The sequence below is a fragment of the Hemitrygon akajei genome, chromosome 4, assembly GCF_048418815.1.
Source record: "Hemitrygon akajei chromosome 4, sHemAka1.3, whole genome shotgun sequence".
Taxonomy (NCBI): domain Eukaryota; kingdom Metazoa; phylum Chordata; class Chondrichthyes; order Myliobatiformes; family Dasyatidae; genus Hemitrygon; species Hemitrygon akajei.
The window spans coordinates 101,223,305-101,240,424 of record NC_133127.1 but is presented as its reverse complement, the minus strand read 5'-3'; the positions used below and the strand labels follow the sequence as shown (position 1 = coordinate 101,240,424).

The 17,120-nt window shown below is 41.6% G+C and overlaps 1 protein-coding gene across 3 annotated transcripts in view; it reads right to left on the bottom strand.

Moving 5' to 3' along the window:
* Positions 1-17,120, bottom strand: part of LOC140726561 (SH3 domain and tetratricopeptide repeat-containing protein 1) — a 131,261-nt gene that overhangs the window by 84,737 nt on the left and 29,404 nt on the right. For 2 of the 3 annotated variants that reach the window (XR_012098665.1, XM_073043110.1), the window contains exon 1: positions 1,248-1,550. Coding sequence is in view for 2 of the 3 variants with exons in the window: in XM_073043110.1 (XP_072899211.1) it covers positions 1,248-1,437 (190 nt within the window). In the remaining variant the exon portion in view is untranslated. Of the gene's footprint in view, positions 1-1,247; positions 1,551-7,778; positions 7,962-17,120 lie in introns of those variants that run through there. The other variant, XM_073043111.1, reaches the window with a different exon arrangement.

The following is a 17,120-nucleotide window of genomic DNA, read 5'->3' as shown; positions in this document are numbered from 1 at the left end:
GCTGAAAATAACATCTACCAGCAGAGAAAAGACAGATGGCTGTTTCAGGAACAAATTCTTCCTCAAATTGGCTTCACCAGATCGTTAAAAGATGTAAACCAAAAGTGTTACCTTTCTTGGCCAGACCTCCATAAGATATACCAAGCCTATATCCCACAGGATATGATATTTAAATCACTAAGTTTTGATAAATGTTAATATAATCTCATAATTGAAGATTAATGAAAAGATATCAATCAGAGTTAATGAATTGATCAAATAATAAACCTATAACATGAAGCGGACAGTCTGGGGTAATTTCTATTTAAAAGATAGACAAACTGTTTCAAGAGAAAGTGGAAAATTAAGCAAGCATCTTTTTATCTTTGCTTTCCTTCACCTCCCAGCTTCTCTGAAATATCCTTTCTAAAATGGTTTATCTAGGTCAATTACTTGTAGACTAGCAACAAGTTACTTTTATCTTACCAAATGCTATTAACCAGGCCATGAATATTGTCAAATATGGACAAAGGGCATTTTTTTCAAGTAACCAAGTAGGGTATCAATTCAGCAGATAGGCATGGGACAAGGAAGCAAATTTGTGAATACCAAAGATCTTTAAAACCTAGGGTGTACACTTAGTTACATTTTGAATGAATTTAACTACTTTTCCCTCTCTATAGAAGAATTGAGAACATTAATGTAATTCCATTAGAAACCTTCAGTAAATATCAGTGTTAATTGGTTTTCTTTTGAGTGTTGAGAGAGAATAGGCAACAGATTTGTCGAGTCAGGAGACAGAGACAAGACAATGGTGCTCCCTTATACAGGTGTGATAGAACAGAAACTGAAAGTTTTGCTGAAGTTCCATGACAACAGCATTGATTATAAAGCAATCTATGTCATTACAAGTGGGGAGGGGGGAGGGGAAGGACAAAACAACAGCGATGAGCTGTATAAAACTGAGTACTTAGACTTCCAGTAGGATGTCCGAGGAAATTAGCTAATCCCAAAACTGCCGAGATTCAGGTTGAAATTTGCGGGTGGCTGAGGGTACATAGTGAAACTTGACACTATTTTGACCAGTGTGCAGCTCTGTGCCGCAGACTAACCCGGTCTGTTATTTCTACAAAATTAAGCATGTAAAAGTCACAAAAAGGTTGGACTGCGTCAAATTCAACGAACAATTACAGCATCTTTCTTACAAACACTACTCATGGCCAACAAGATTAACAAGCGGATTTTGAACGAAGATATGCACGCGTTACCGTTCAAGTGGGGCTCCATGTCCGTGTGACGAAATCTTCCGTTCGGCGTGCCCACTCGGACCCCGTCCCGCAGCGGATCTCGGTCCTCAGCTTCACAAGGCACGATCACTCTCTCCTCTCCTCTCCTCTGCAACCGAGCACGAAAGTAAATGGTCACTGGTGGTCGCATCCCCCCTCTCTGTAGCTTCATCGTCGCGGGCTCTCACCTCACTGGCCAGCACCGCCTCCGCCTACTTCTTAAAAGTTTATGCTGTCGCTCACAAGTTGTTTCATGATAAATTCTGAGAAAATCTGCCAAGTGCCTGCAAGTATCAATCAGCCTCTTCCCTTCCCCTTGAACTCAAAGAGCACAGCTGAGGTCGCCCCCCCTTCCCCTATCGACACTGCTAATGGAGAGTAACGACCCACAAACGGGGGGGGGGGGGCATATCAGGCGCAGGCGGTGGCAAATCCACCCGATAAGGTCGGAGATCCAAACATACTTTCCGCACCGTTTACATAAAATGCTTTATAAATAATTGTCGATATTTCATCTCATACTTTGTTTTGGGATGCAACAAAGTCGTTGTTTATTTAAAATAAAGGAAATACTGTAAAATAATCTAATTGTCAGCTCTTCATCTTTTCATTAAGCACAAAAGTTTTCAATCCCTGCTTTGAAGTTTCTTAAAAAAACACCTTCCGATGACCTGCTCAAACCAACGAGTAATCAGAATTAGAAATCAAGTTTATTATCACTGACTACCGATGTCGTGAAGTTTATTGCTTTGCGGCAGTACAGTGCACGACCTAAAACATACTAAAGTTACAATAAGCAATATATAGTAGTGCAAAAATAGTGAGACAGTGTTCACGGACCGTTCAGGTACTGTATATACAGTGCAATAGTGCTGGAGGAAGTGAGTGGTTAAGATGGTAGGTAAAGGTGATAAGGCAATTAAAACTTTTAAAGAACACAAGTTGTTGGACCCAAGTAATAAGGTCATGCTCACAAATCACCACCCACCTATCTCCAATTTCATTGAACAACACACACAAAATGCTGTTGGAAGGGTCTCAGCCCGAAACGTCGACAGCGCTTCTCCCTATAGATGCTGCCTGGCCTGCTGTGTTCCACCAGCATTTTGTGTGTGTTGTTGTTTGAATTTCCAGCATCTGCAGATTTCCTCGTGTTTCCAATTTCACTGGCTGTTTTTGAGACATCCTGAAATGTATCATAAAGTTGCTTCTTTCTTTCTTGTTTGTACTTTGCATCTTGAGGCAATTAATTAGGTGATTGGTTATTAGAAGTTGTCTACAGAGATTGGGAGGTTTGGAATTAGTTTAAGGAGTGAAATTAGCAAATAGTGTAAGTTAAGTGGAATATAACTTGATTCGAGCACAAATATCAAGGATTTGGTTAACAATGGAATTCAGTACAGAAGGGGAAGTCTGTGCTGCTTTGCCTCAAATATTTACAACACAGGAACAGGCCGATCAGTCTGCAATGACGTGCTGAACCAGCTATAAAGCAAATTAAAAACAGCCAAGTACTAATCATCCCCCACCTACACAATGTGCACATCCCTCTATTTTCCTCACATTTATGTGTGTATCTAAATGTCTCTTAAAATCTGCTAATGTATTTGCCTCTGCTACCAGGCATCCACTATTCTCTGAGTAAAAACCTTACCCCTCACAAACCCCTTTGAACCCATCCCCTCTCAGCTTCAACATATGCCCTCTGGTATTAACCATATAACCATATAACAATTACAGCACGGAAACAGGCCATCTTGCCCCTTCTAGTCCGTGCCGAACGCTTACCCTCACCTAGTCCCACTGACCTGCACTCAGCCAATAACCCTCCATTCCTTTCCTGTCCATATACCTATCCAATTTTACTTTAAATGACGATACCGAACCTGCCTCTACCACTTCTACTGGAAGCTCGTTCCACACAGCTACCACTCTCTGATTAAAGAAATTTCCCCTCATGTTACCCTTAAACTTTTGCCCTCTAACTCTCAACTCATGTCCTCTTGTTTGAATCTCCCCTACTCTCAATGGAAAAAGCCTATCCTCATCAACTCTATCTATCCCCCTCATAATTTTAAATACCTCTATCAAGTCCCCCCTCAACCTTCTACTCTCCAAAGAATAAAGACCTAACTTGTTCAACCTTTCCCTGTAACTTAGGTGCTGAAACCCAGGTAATGTTCTGGTAAATCTCCTCTGTACTCTCTCTATTTTGTTGACATCTTTCCTATAATTCAGTGACCAGAACTGTACACAATACTCCAAATTCGACCTTACCAATGCCTTGTACAATTTTAACATTACATCCCAATTCCTATACTCAATGCTCTGATTTATAGAGGCCAACATACCAAAAGCTTTCTTCACCACCCTATCCACATGAGATTCCACCTTCAGGGAACTATGCACCATTATTCCTAGATCACTCTGTTCTACTGCATTCCTCAATGCCCTACCAATGCCCTACCATGTATGTCCTATTTGGAGTCTGCTCTCTCTATGCCTCTCATAATCTTATAAACCTCTATCAGATCTCCCCTCAGCCTCCGCTGCTCCAAAGAAAACAACCCAAGTTTATCCAGCCTCTCAAGATAGCACATACCCTCCAAATCAGGCAGCATCCCAGTAAGCCTCTACAAAGCTCAACATCCTTCCTATAGTGGGGCGACCAGAAATGTATGCAATATTTCAGATGTGGCCTAACCAGAATACTATTAAGTTGCAATATAACCTTTTACCTATTGAACTCAAAGCATCGACTAACAAGAGCAAACATTCCATAAGCCTTCTTAACCACCCTATCGACCTGTGTAGTCACTTTCAAGGAGTTATGAACTTGGATCCCAAGATCTCTCTGCTCAGCAACATTGTTAGGGGTCTTGCCTTTAATAGTCTACTGTCTCTTACATTTTCCCTGCCAAGGTGCAACGTATCACATTTATCTTGGTTAAACTCCATTTGCCATTTCTCTGCACAAGCCAGTTCTGAATCCAAACAGCTAATTCACTGTGGACCCCATGCATCTTGATCATCTGGATTAGCCTCCCATGAGGGACTTTGTCAAAGCCTTACTAAAATCCATGTACACAACATCCACTGCCCTACCCTCATCAATTCCTCGTCCAAAAACTCAATCAAGTTGGTAAGGCATAATCTGTCTGCAGAAAGCCATGCTGGCTCTCCCTATTTAGACCATGGGTTTCCAAAAGCTCATATAAACTATTCCGAAGAATTCTCTTCAGGAATTTCCCTACAACTGACGTGAGAATCACCAGTCTATAGTTCCCAGGACTTTCCCTTGTTTCCTTCTTAAATAGAGGTACAACATTAGCCACTCGCCAATCTTCTGTGACCTCATCTGTGCCTAGAGAGGACACAAAGATATTGGTCAAGGTCCCAGCAATCTCATCTCTCGCCTCCTTCAATAACCTGGGGTAGATCCCATCAGGCCCTGGGGACTCCCACCTTAGTACTCATTAGGAGGCCCAATACTTCTTCCTCCTTGACCTCTGAACACCCTAACGGATTTATATACTCACCACTGATATCCTGGTCCTCCATATCCTTTTCTTTGGTAAATACTAAAGCAAAGTACTCGTTAAGTATCTCACTCACATTCTCTGCATCCAAGCAAATGTTAGCCTCTTTACCCTTGAGTGGTCCAACCTTCTCCCTAGTCATCCTCTTGCTCCTGATGTATGTATAGAATGCCTTGGGATTCACCTTAGCCCTACTTGAGTGGTTCCACCCTCTCCCTAGTGATCCTCTTGCTCCTGATGTTTGTATAGAATGCCTTGGGATTCACCTTAATCCTACTTGAGTGGTCCAACCTTCTCCCTAGTGATCCTCTTGCTCCTGATGTTTGTATAGAATGCCTTGGGATTCACCTTAATCCTACTTGCGTGGTCCAACCTTCTCCCTAGTCATCCTCTTGCTCCTGATGTTTGTATAGAATGCCTTGGGATTCACCTTAATCCTACTTGAGTGGTCCAACCTTCTCCCTAGTGATCCTCTTGCTCCTGATGTATGTACAGAATGCCTCAGGATTCACCTTGGTCCTACTTGCCAAGGACATTTCTTGGCCCCTCCTGGTTTTCCTAATTCCCTTCTTTAGCTCTTTTCTGGCTTCTTAATACTTCTCATGTGCTCCATTTGATCCTGATTTTCAAAGCTTGACATACTTTTCCTTTTTCCGCTTGTCCAAATTCATCACCTCTCTGGACATCCAAGGTTCTCTTATCTTTCCATCCCTGTCCTTCCTTCTAACAGGAACATAGCTTTTCTGTACTCTGTGCAGTTGACCCTTAACCACCCTCCACATGTCTGATGTGGACTTGCCAGAACAAAAGGTATTCCCAATTTATGTTTCTTAGTTCCTGCCTAAAGCCATCATAATTTGCCCTATGCCAATTAAAACTCTCCCACAAGGACCATACCCTATTCTTATCTTCGGCTCTCCTGAAAGTTGAGGAGTTATGGTCACTGTTCCCCAACTGCTCGCCCACTGAAAGGTCAGTCACCTGGGCAGGTTCACTACCTCTGGGACCTCGCCTGTGCCTAGAGAGGACACGAAGATCCTGGTCAAGGCCCCACCATTCCTTGTATCATCTGTATTAAAGTAGCCAGTGAGTTAGATCACATAAAAGCTGAAGGAATTCTTTCCAAGGCTGTGGTGATTTTAAGGTCACCATCAACCCTTTTTTGAAAATAGATCAATACTTGCTGCCCAGGATAGAGGATATCTTTTGCAAAACATTCAGCAGGACAACACTTCAGCAAAGGGGACTTAGCTGAGGCCTACTTTCAGATGGAAATGGAAGAAGAGTCCAAAGTGTTTCTTACTATAAAAACTCACAAAGGGCTTTTTTGTTATCATAGGTTTATTTTTAAGTAGCATCTGCACCTGCACTCTGGCAGAAAGCTATGGACCAGGTGTCACAAAGCTGCCCAGGCACTCAGTGTTACCTGGATGACATCATTGTTACTGGTGAGGATGACAAGGAACATCTCTAAAGTCTCAAGACAATGTTAAAAAGATTAGAAGATTATGGATGTAACAAGTGTGAATTCTTTAAACCAAGAATCACTTAGTGTGATCACACTATGGATGCACAAGGATTACATGAGTGTGCTGAGAAAATACAGCAATGGTGGATGCCCCAAGGCCAAGGGATGTGTCACAGTTGTGCCCATTCTTAGGATTTGTCTATTACTATAACGGGTTCCTGCCAAACCTGGCTACTCTGCTCCATCCCTTGAACTCATTACTACAGATCAGGAAGAAATGGGAATGGACAAAGCGGTGTGAGGTGCCTGTCCAAAAGGTAATGGTGACATCAGACACGGTACTCGCACATTATGATCCATATTGTCCATTGAAGCTTGCTTGTGACATCTTGTCTTATGGTATAGGTTTAATTGGGTCACATGTTATGAGTGATGGAAGTGAACACCCCATAACATTTGTATCACCTTGCCTTACCACTGCAGATAAAAATTACACAAAAATTTACAGAGGGGCCTTGAGTCTGGTTTGGGGTATAAAGAATTTCAACCAATACCTGTATGGGAGCAAGTTTACTCTCATTACTGACAATCACTAGTGTCCACTTCCAATTCACAGTAGGGTGTTCCACTAACAGCAGCAGCATGAGTGCAGAGATGGGCTCTGTTTCTTGAGGACACATTCTCTTTAATGCAAATCAGAAGTATCCCTAATATGGCAGGGATGATCAAAGGGAAACCCAAAAAGTCCCCACACTGCCTCAGGTCTTCATAGTAATCCAAAATGGCTTGAATGTGCAGTAGAAATTCCATTTCCTCCATTTTTATCAGCACTTGGATGAACTTGTTGTTGATGGGGATTGCCATATGTGGGGATTTAGAGTTGTTGTACCATCAAATTGAGAGCTAAAGTGTTGGAGGAGCCATATGCCTTTGTCATCTAGACAAGGTCAAAATGAAAGTGTTGACTTGAAACATTGTCAGGTGCCTGGGATAGATCAGCAGATCAAGTAGCTTGCCATGCACTGTTCAGGATGCCAACTCATCCTGAGATGCCAAGAGCATCTGGGGAATGGCCTGCATTGCCCTGGCAGAGGATTCATGTGGATTTTGCCAGACCATTCATGGGCACAAAGTTTTGGTCAAGGTGAATGCAGCTATGAAGTGGCCAGAGGTGTTCCCAATGGCCTCCACTACAGTCACACATGTTCTTGATGTGTTGAGAAGTCTCTTCTCAAGGACTGGTCTTCCAGAACATTTAGTCAGTTACAATGGTCCAGTTTGTGTAGGAACAGTTTCACTCATTCCTGAAAATTAATAGAATAAGACATATTACATCTACACTGTACCACCCAGCTACAAATAGCTTGACGGAAAAGTTTGTCCAGAGTCTGAAGAACACATTGTGAGAAATGTCAGCAGAACACATTACATTGACACAGAATCAGAAGCTTGCTAATTTCCTCCTTGCATGTCGCAATGTAACACACTCCACAATCAACAACTCACCAGCTATGCTGTTCCAGGGCTGTTCCGTGTGTTCATGCTTGGATCTGCTCAAACCCAATCTCAGAAGGAGTGTGCAGGACAAAAGCTGAGACAAACTGTTAGTCCTCAAACAGGGAGGTTCAATGCTTCACTCCTGGACAAACAGTCCTGGCGAGGGACTATAGAGGTGATCAAAAGTAGGCACTGCGAAAGATTAAGGACAGAATGGATCACTCTACTACACAGTTGAGATTGTATCCAGAGATGACATGTCAATCAGTTAGGGAGGACGGAGTCAATTGTTCAAGAAGAAAGGTTTCTAGAGCTGTCAGAACCACCTCCTGCTGTCCCAATGTCAACTCCTACTGCCACAATGGAGCAGGCCCCAGAACCTGAGATTTTCACATTAATGTCTCATCTGCCAGGCAGAGTGAACCCCCTTTGTCAGGAAAGACATTATCCCACAAGAATAAGAAATCCTCCACAGTAAACCTTTAGGCCGGACTGGAACAATTTAAGATTTGCTGTGCTGTGGATGTCTATATAGGGTTTGTATTATGTATCTGTATACAAGTTGAGATGCATTCTGTATTGAGTTGGAGTTTATAGCTAAGCAGGGAAGAGTGTTGTGTATTTAATACTGTAGTTCTGTAATATTGTAAATACATATATAGTTTGATTAAGCATATTGCTAAAAGTAAAATTAAGAAGAGTACAAGTTTATCCTGGTCTCCCCATGGTTTTCTTTCAATTAGATTGTACAGTTACAAACCATAACAACAATAGAGTAGGTTGAAGCAAATATAGAGCATGAGTTTTAAGAAGACATCAACAAAGTGTCACGTAAGTGTCTAGAATGAAGGCTGTATAATGAAAAGGTCAGGGATAAAATTGTTAAGAAATGTGCTTAAGAACAAAAAACAATAAAGGAGTATAATGTTGGTATTCAAACTAGATGGTAATACGCAGCATTCCCCAGGGATCACTGTTGAGATCACTACTTCTCTTGGATATCAAAATGTCAAAATTTGTTGATGCCACTGAAGTTGCTGATGCAGTAAAAGTGAGTATGGTAATAGATTTCAGAATAACATCAACAATCTGTAAAAAAGGTCAGATAAGATGTAGGAAGCCAAATATTTTGCAAAGTGTGCAGGAATTCCACATGTAGACTCAGCACACATTCACATAACCTTTGAAAGTGGTATGTTGAGCAAATGATTTGTGTAACATACTGTTTCCTGGAATTTATTAAAAAGAGGCAGAAAACATAAAAGCTTGGAGATTATACTGCACTTTTATAAAACACTAATTGTTTCAATTCTGGTTTAATCTCTGATTCTTGTCACAGCTTCAGGGAGCAGTGTATAGGTCCTCCTGAGGATCCAGAAAAGATTTAATGGAATGGGTTAAATTAGAAGATGGTTCAAAGACCAAGGCCACAGATTCAAGTCATGGCTAAAAGTTTCTAAAAGGGATTGGAGCAGGGGGCAGGGATTCAAGTTTCTGGATCATTGGGACCTCTTCTGGGGCAGGCGTGACCTGTTCAAGAAGGACGGGTTACACTTGAATCCTGGGGGGACCAATATCCTAGCGGGGAGGTTTGCTAGGGCTACGGGGCAGACTTTAAACTAGTAAGATGGGGGGGCGGAAATCAATTTGAGGAAACTATGGGAGAGGAGGTTAGTTCACCAGTAGAGCAAGTAAGTAGACCGTGTGTGAGGGAGGACAGGCAGGTGATGGAGGAGGGATGCGCTCAGCCCGAAGTTGTAGGGGAGAAGAAAGAAAAGGATAATAGATTTGAATGCATTGCTAGGGATGAAAAGAGAGGAGGAGGTGGAGAGTATCTTAAATGTATCTATTTTAATGCTAGGAGCATTGTAAGAAAGGTGGATGAGCTTAAAGTGTGGATTGATACCTGGAATTATGATGTTGTAGCTATTAGTGAAACATGGTTGCAGGAAGGGTGTGATTGGCAACTAAATATTCCTGGATTTAGTTGCTTCAGGTGTGATAGAGTAGGAGGGGCCAGAGGAGGAGGTGTTGCATTGCTTGTCCGAGAAAATCTTATGGCGGTGCTTTGGAAGGATAGATTACAGAGCTCCTCTAGGGAGGCTATTTGGGTGGAATTGAGGAATGGGAAAGGTGTAGTAACACTGATAGGAGTGTATTATAGGCCACCTAATGGGGAGCGTGAGTTGGAAGAGCAAATGTGTAAGGAGATAGCAGATATTTGTAGTAAACACAAGGTGGTGATTGTGGGAGATTTTAATTTTCCACACATAGATTGGGAAGCTCATTCTGTAAAAGGGCTGGATGGTTTAGAGTTTGTGAAATGTGTGCAGGATAGCTTTTTGCAACAATACATAGAAGTACCGACTAGAGATGGGGCAGTGTTGGATCTCCTGTTGGGGAATGCGATAGGTCAGCTGACAGATGTATGTGTTGGGGAGCACTTCGGGTCCAGTGATCACAATAGCATTAGCTTCAATATAATTATGGAGAAGGACAGGACTGGACCTAGAGTTGAGATTTTTGATTGGAGAAAGGCTAACTTTGAGGAGATGCGCAGGGATTTAGAGAGAGTGGAATGGGTCAAGTTGTTTTATGGGAAGGATGTAATAGAGAAATGGAGGTCATTTAAGGGTGAAATTATGAGGGTACAGAATCTTTATGTTCCTGTTCGGTTGAAAGGAAAGATTAAAGGTTTGAAAGCGCCATGGTTTTCAAGGGATATTAGAAACTTGGTTCGAAAAAAGAGGGATGTCTACAATAGATATAGGCAGCATGGAGTAAAGGAATTGCTCGAGGAATATAAAGAATGTAAAAGGAAACTTAAGAAAGAGATTAGAAAAGCTAAAAGAAGTTACGAGTTTGGTTTGGCAAATAAGGTGGAAGTAAATCCGAAAGGCTTCTACAGTTATATTAAAAGCAAGAGGATAGTGAGGGATAAAATTGGTCCCTTAGAGAATCAGGGTGGTCAGCTATGTGTGGAGCCGAGGGAGATGGGAGAGATTTTGAACGATTTCTTCTCTTCGGTATTCACTAAGGAGAAGGATATCGAATGGTGTAAGGTGTGGGAAACAAGTAAGGAAGTTATGGAACCTATGACAATTAAAGAGGTGGAAGTACTGGCGCTTTTAAGAAATTTAAAAGTGGATAAATCTCCGGGTCCTGACCGGATATTCCCCAGGACCTTGAGGGAAGTTTGTGTAGAGATAGCAGGAGCTCTGACGGAGATCTTTCAGATGTCATTAGAAACAGGGATTGTGCCGGAGGATTGGCGTATTGCTCATGTGGTTCCATTGTTTAAAAAGGGTTCTAGAAGTAAGCCTGGCAATTATAGACCTGTCAGTTTGACATCAGTGGTGGGTAAATTAATGGAAAGTATTCTTAGAGATAGTATTTATAATTATCTGGATAGACAGGATCTGATTAGGAGTAGCCAGCATGGATTTGTGCGTGGAAGGTCATGTTTGACAAACCTTATTGAATTTTTTGAAGTAGTTACGAGGAATGTTGACGAGGGTAAGGCAGTGGATGTAGTCTATATGGACTTCAGCAAGGCCTTTGACAAAGTTCCACATGGAAGGTTAGTTAAGAAGGTTCAGTCGTTAGGTATTAGTGCTGGAGTAATAAAATGGATTCAACAGTGGCTAGATGGGAGATGCCAGAGAGTAGTGGTGGATAATTGTTTATCGGGATGGAGGCCGGTGACTAGCGGGGTGCCTCAGGGATCTGTTTTGGGCCCAATGTTGTTTGTAATATACATAAATGATCTGGATGATGGGGTGGTAAATTGGATTAGTAAGTATGCTGATGATACTAAGGTAGGAGGTGTTGTGGATAATGAGGTGGGTTTTCAAAGCTTGCAGGGAGATTTATGCCGGTTAGAAGAATGGGCTGAACGTTGGCAGATGGAGTTTAATGCTGAGAAGTGTGAGGTTCTACATTTTGGCAGGAATAATCCAAATAGAACATACAGGGTAAATGGTAGGGCATTGAGGAATGCAGTGGAACAGAGAGATCTAGGAATAACAGTGCATAGTTCCCTGAAGGTGGAGTCTCATGTAGATAGGGTGGTGAAGAAGGCTTTTGGAACGCTGGCCTTTATAAATCAGAGCATTGAGTACAGAAGTTGGGATGTAATGTTAAAATTGTACAAGGCATTGGTAAGGCCAAATTTGGAATATTGTGTACAGTTCTGGTCACCGAATTATAGGAAAGATATCAATAAATTAGAGAGAGTGCAGAGACGATTTACTAGGATGTTACCAGGGTTTCAGCACTTAAGTTACAGAGAAAGGTTGAACAAGTTAGGTCTCTATTCATTGGAGCGTAGAAGGTTGAGGGGGGATTTGATCGAGGTATTTAAAATGTTGAGAGGGATAGATAGAGTTGACGTGAATAGGCTGTTTCCATTGAGAGTAGGGGAGATTCAAACGAGAGGACATGATTTGAGAGTTAGGGGGCAAAAGTTTAAGGGAAACACGAGGGGGTATTTCTTTACTCAGAGAGTGATAGCTGTGTGGAATGAGCTTCCTGTAGAAGTAGTAGAGGCCAGATCAGTTGTGTCATTTAAGGTAAAATTGGATAGGTATATGGATAGGAAAGGAGTGGAGGGTTATGGGCTGAGTGCGGGTAGGTGGGACTAGGTGAGATTAAGAGTTCGGCACGGACTAGGAGGGCCGGAATGGCCTGTTTCCGTGCTGTGATTGTTATATGGTTATATGGTTATATGGTAAATGGGGCTGCATTGCGGAGGTTGGAAATGTGCTTAAAACTTTTCCGAAGATATTGTTGATAATCAAGAACTCACTGACTCACTGATGGTGGAGGCAAGATCAGAATTTTCAAGAAGGAATTGGGTTGGCAAATATTTTACTGGGCTATAGGGAAAAGCAGGAGTAAGACTGATTGGATTTCCTTAAAAAAGTTGGCTGGAACTTATGGATTTAATGTCTCTTTTGTGCTGTATTGATTACATGATTATTTAAAAATTAAACTTGCATTTACAGAGGCATGCAAACGTTTGGGTACCCCTGGTCAAAATTTCTGTTACTGTGAATAGCTAAGGGAGTAAAAGATGACCTGATTTCCAAAAGGCATAAAGTTAAAGATGACACATTACTTTAATATTTTAAGCAAGGTTACTTTTTAATTTCCATCTTCTACAGTTTCAAAATAACAAAAAAGGAAAAGACCCAAAGCAAAAGTTTGGGCACCCTGCATGGTCAATACTTAGTAACACCCCCTTTGGCAAGTATCACAGCTTGTAAACACTTTTTGTAGCCAGCTAAGAGACTTTCAATTATTGTTTGGGGGATTTTTGCCCATTCTTCCTTGCAAAAGGCTTCTAGTTCTGTGAGATACTTGGGATGTCTTGCATGCACTGATCTTTTGAGGTCTATCCACAGATTTTCAATGATGTTTAGGTCAGGGGACTGTGAGGGCCATGGCAAAACCTTCAGCTTGCACCTCTTGAGGTAGTCCATTGTGGATTTTGAGGTGTGTTTAGGATCATTATCCTGTTGTAGAAGCCATCCTCTTTTCATCTTCAGCTTTTTTACAGACTGTGTGATGTTTGCTTCCAGAATTTGCTGGTATTTAATTGAATTCATTCTTCCCTCTACCAGTGGAATGTTCCTTGTGCCACTGGCTGCAACACAACCCCAAAGCATGATCAATCCAACCCCGTGTTTAACAGTTGGAGAGGTGTTCTTTTCATGAAATTCTGCATCCTTTTTTCTCCAAACATACCTTTGCTCATTGCGGCCAAAAAGTTCTATTTAACTTCATCAGTCCACAGGACTTGTTTCCAAAATGCATCAGGATTGTTTAGATGTTCCTTTGCAAACTTCTGACACTGAATTTTGTGGTGAGGATGCAGGAAAGGTTTTCTTCTGATGACTCTTCCATAAAGGTCATATTTGTGCAGATGTCGCTGCACAGTAGAACAGTGCACCACCACTCCAGAGTCTGCTAAATCTTCCCAAAGATCTTTTGCAGTCAAACAGGGGTTTTGATTTGCCTTTCCGGCAATCCTACGAGCAGTTCTCTCGGAAAGTTTTCTTGGTCTTCCAGACCTTACTTGATCTCCACCGTTCCTGTTAACTGCCATTTCTTAATTACATTATGAAATGAGGCAACGGCTACCTGAAAACGCTTTGCTATCTTCTTATAGCCTTCTCCTGCTTTGTGGGCATCATTTATTTTAATTTTCAGAGTGCTAGGCAGCTGCTTAGAGAAGCCCATGGCTGCTGATTGTTGGGACAAGGTTTGAGGAGTCAGGGTATTTATAAAGCTTTGAAATTTGCATCACCTGTCCTTTCCTAACAATGGCTGTGAACAAGCCATAGCCCGAACAAGCTAATTAAGGTCTGAGACCTTGGTAAAAGTTATCTGAGAGCTCAAATCTCTTGGGGTGCCCAAACTTTTGCATGGTGCTCCTTTTCTTTTTTTCACTCTAAAATTGTACAAAACAAAAATAATACACTAATCTTGCTTAAAATGTTGAAAACAATGTTTCATCTTTAACTTTATGACTTTTGGAGATCAGCTCATCTTCCACTCACTTAACTATTCACAATAACAGAAATTTTGACCAGGGGTGCCCAAACTTTTGCATGCCACTGCATCTCAAACTAAAGACTATTCCATTCCAGTCATGATATTATGTGGATAGTGAAAATGCTTTCAGGAGCTGAGCCCCACACTCCAAAGTACTCAGCCTTTGAGCTTTTCTTGTAACAACAGAATGTAAATGAACATTGTCCTCAAAGTTGGCTGTCCACAAAAAAAAAATCAACAAATTATAATTATCTTCATGCTTTCATTGAGCAATGATACTAACAGGTGTACAATAGGATTAATCCTCTGACAAGACTTGTTTCAATCTTTCCTGCTACATTATTACATCTTGGCTCCAATGGGAATGGAGCTACTATTCACAACTAAAGACAAACTTCAATATACAGTGACTATACTTTAGAACCAAGGTCACATGAACCTCTTCACTCATCCACACAGGGACAACACTCTCAGATATTGTTTACTGAGTCATTCAAAGGACTGGGATTTACATTCAATATTTGCAACACCAACATCCCCCACCAGTCCATCACACTGCCATCTGACAATAAAGATTTACAGAAATCTTATAAGCCCATTTCCATATCACAGATGCAATGACTTGACAAATTTAAGTGGTGCATATTGGTGGTGCAGTTCACTATGACCTCAAAGTGCCAGCACAATCTTAGTCTGACTTGAAGAAAAATGTATTTGAAGATCAAGACCTCAGACTGGATACAGAATTCGTGATCTACCAGACAAATGATTCGACCTGTTCTACATGCTTCTGGGACCTGGGCTTTGTACAACAGCCATTGGGGTGGTACAGTAGTGTCATGACTAGTGCAATCACTTTATAGCGATGATCAATCGGGTTTCAATCCCTGTCGCTGTCTGTAAGCAGTTCGTATGTTTTCCCTGTGAACATGCAGGTTTCCTCATGGTGCCCAGACCCCCCCACTCCAAAGATGTATGGTTCAGGTTAATGAGCTGTGGGCCAGCTATGTTGGTGCTGGAAGCGTGGCGATGCTTGTGGGCTGCCCAGTACAGTCCTCACTGATTTGATTTGATGCAAGTGACACGTTTCACTGTGTTTTGATATACATGTGACAAATAACACTAATCTCTAATCATCTTGGATATTACCAATGCTATGTCTGCAAAATCATCTAAAATCAGTGGAAGGATGTGGACCAAAGCCAGGCCCTTTTCCAGGCCTCATCCTAAGCACTCAGCTATATTGGGCACCTTATGATGTTCACATGCTTAAAACCAGGCCCCTAAACTGGATACATTATATTCTGAGCTCTGTCATGAGAATAAATTGCCAGAGGAGGTGATTCAAAAATGTCATTAAAGCTTCTTTCAAGAAATGTAACATCCCCACTGACTCCTTGGAACCTGTGGGCTGTGGCTGCTCAAAGTTGGGTACAAGCATTCAATATTGAGTGTCTAAATACCTTGTTTGGGAGCACAGAGAAGTCTAACATCATTAGTGGAAGAGATGCATCACCTCTCAAACGACCTCCTGCCAGTCCTATCAGCTCAAACACTTGCCTTATTAGCTGCTTCAGAACATACAAAACCAGAGTAGAAGCAAGTTATCCAAAGTTTCTCCTAAGAAGGAGAAATATGGTGTGTCTAGTTACTTTTCCAGCCAATGGAAGGAGTCTTTGGGATTGTGGTGGTTTTGATTTCTCTTGGATCTCGACTGCAGTTCTGCAGTGCCCACTATCCACATATACCTGGGCTGGATAAGGGGAAGTGAGTACACTGGCCCACCACACCGAGAGTGAGTGGATAGTGAGTAGGCCAGAGAAGGCATTTTGCTGAGTCTGAGCCCAGGGAATGCGTCTAGCAACAATTATCAATAACTTTGCCAGCTGTCAAAGGCTGTTAAAGTTTTTAACTATTTCGCAAATGTAGAATCACTGAGTAATAAGAAGATTCAGAACAGAAACAAGCACTTTGTTCTCACCAAGTCCATGTAGAAAATCAGCAACATTGTTAATTCTGCCCATAATTTCATCAATTCTCCCCAATTCTACACACTAGGGGCAATTTATAGTGGTCAATTAACCTCTCAATCAACACAGCTTCAGGATGTGGGAGGAAGCAGGAGCACCAGAGCAACAGTGAAAATGTGCAGGCTCCACACAGACAGAACTTGAGTTCAGGATTCAACCCGGGTCAGACATTGTGAGACAGCTGTTGTGCTAGTGACACCAGTCTGCTACCCCTCATCTGTAAACATCGAGCATGCCAACTATTAAAACTCATGTAACATTTTTTAAATGTTTAAAAATTGAAAAGTTAATTAAATATATTTCAGAATATCGCAAACAAACTTGTTAACCAAAAGTAAAGTATAACATTTTGGGTTTAACCATTATTTCTGAATCTGCAGCCCCATGAATGGCAGTCAAAAAGAAAGAAGTTTCCGATCTTTTGCCAGGTCAGATCCAGAAGAGAATGTGAGCCCAGCATAATGCTTGAGAGTTCCATAGTAGACCAGGCTGCTACTGGAGGTGACATAGACTCCGGCAGCGTAAATTCAATTGTGTACGTGTTATAAAGTTTAAAAAATAAAATTTTAAAATCTATCGTATTAGCAAATCAATGCAATTATTCTAGTAGAAAGCCTAATGTTGTTTGGGTGGAAGAATAGGAAGTGAGGACATGAATGCAGGAAATGGAAGAGGTACGACTGAGTGTGTGTCAATCAGGTTGGTTACACTTCACATTATAGTACCCTCAATTGCCCTCTCCTCCTACCAAGTACAAGGTTCC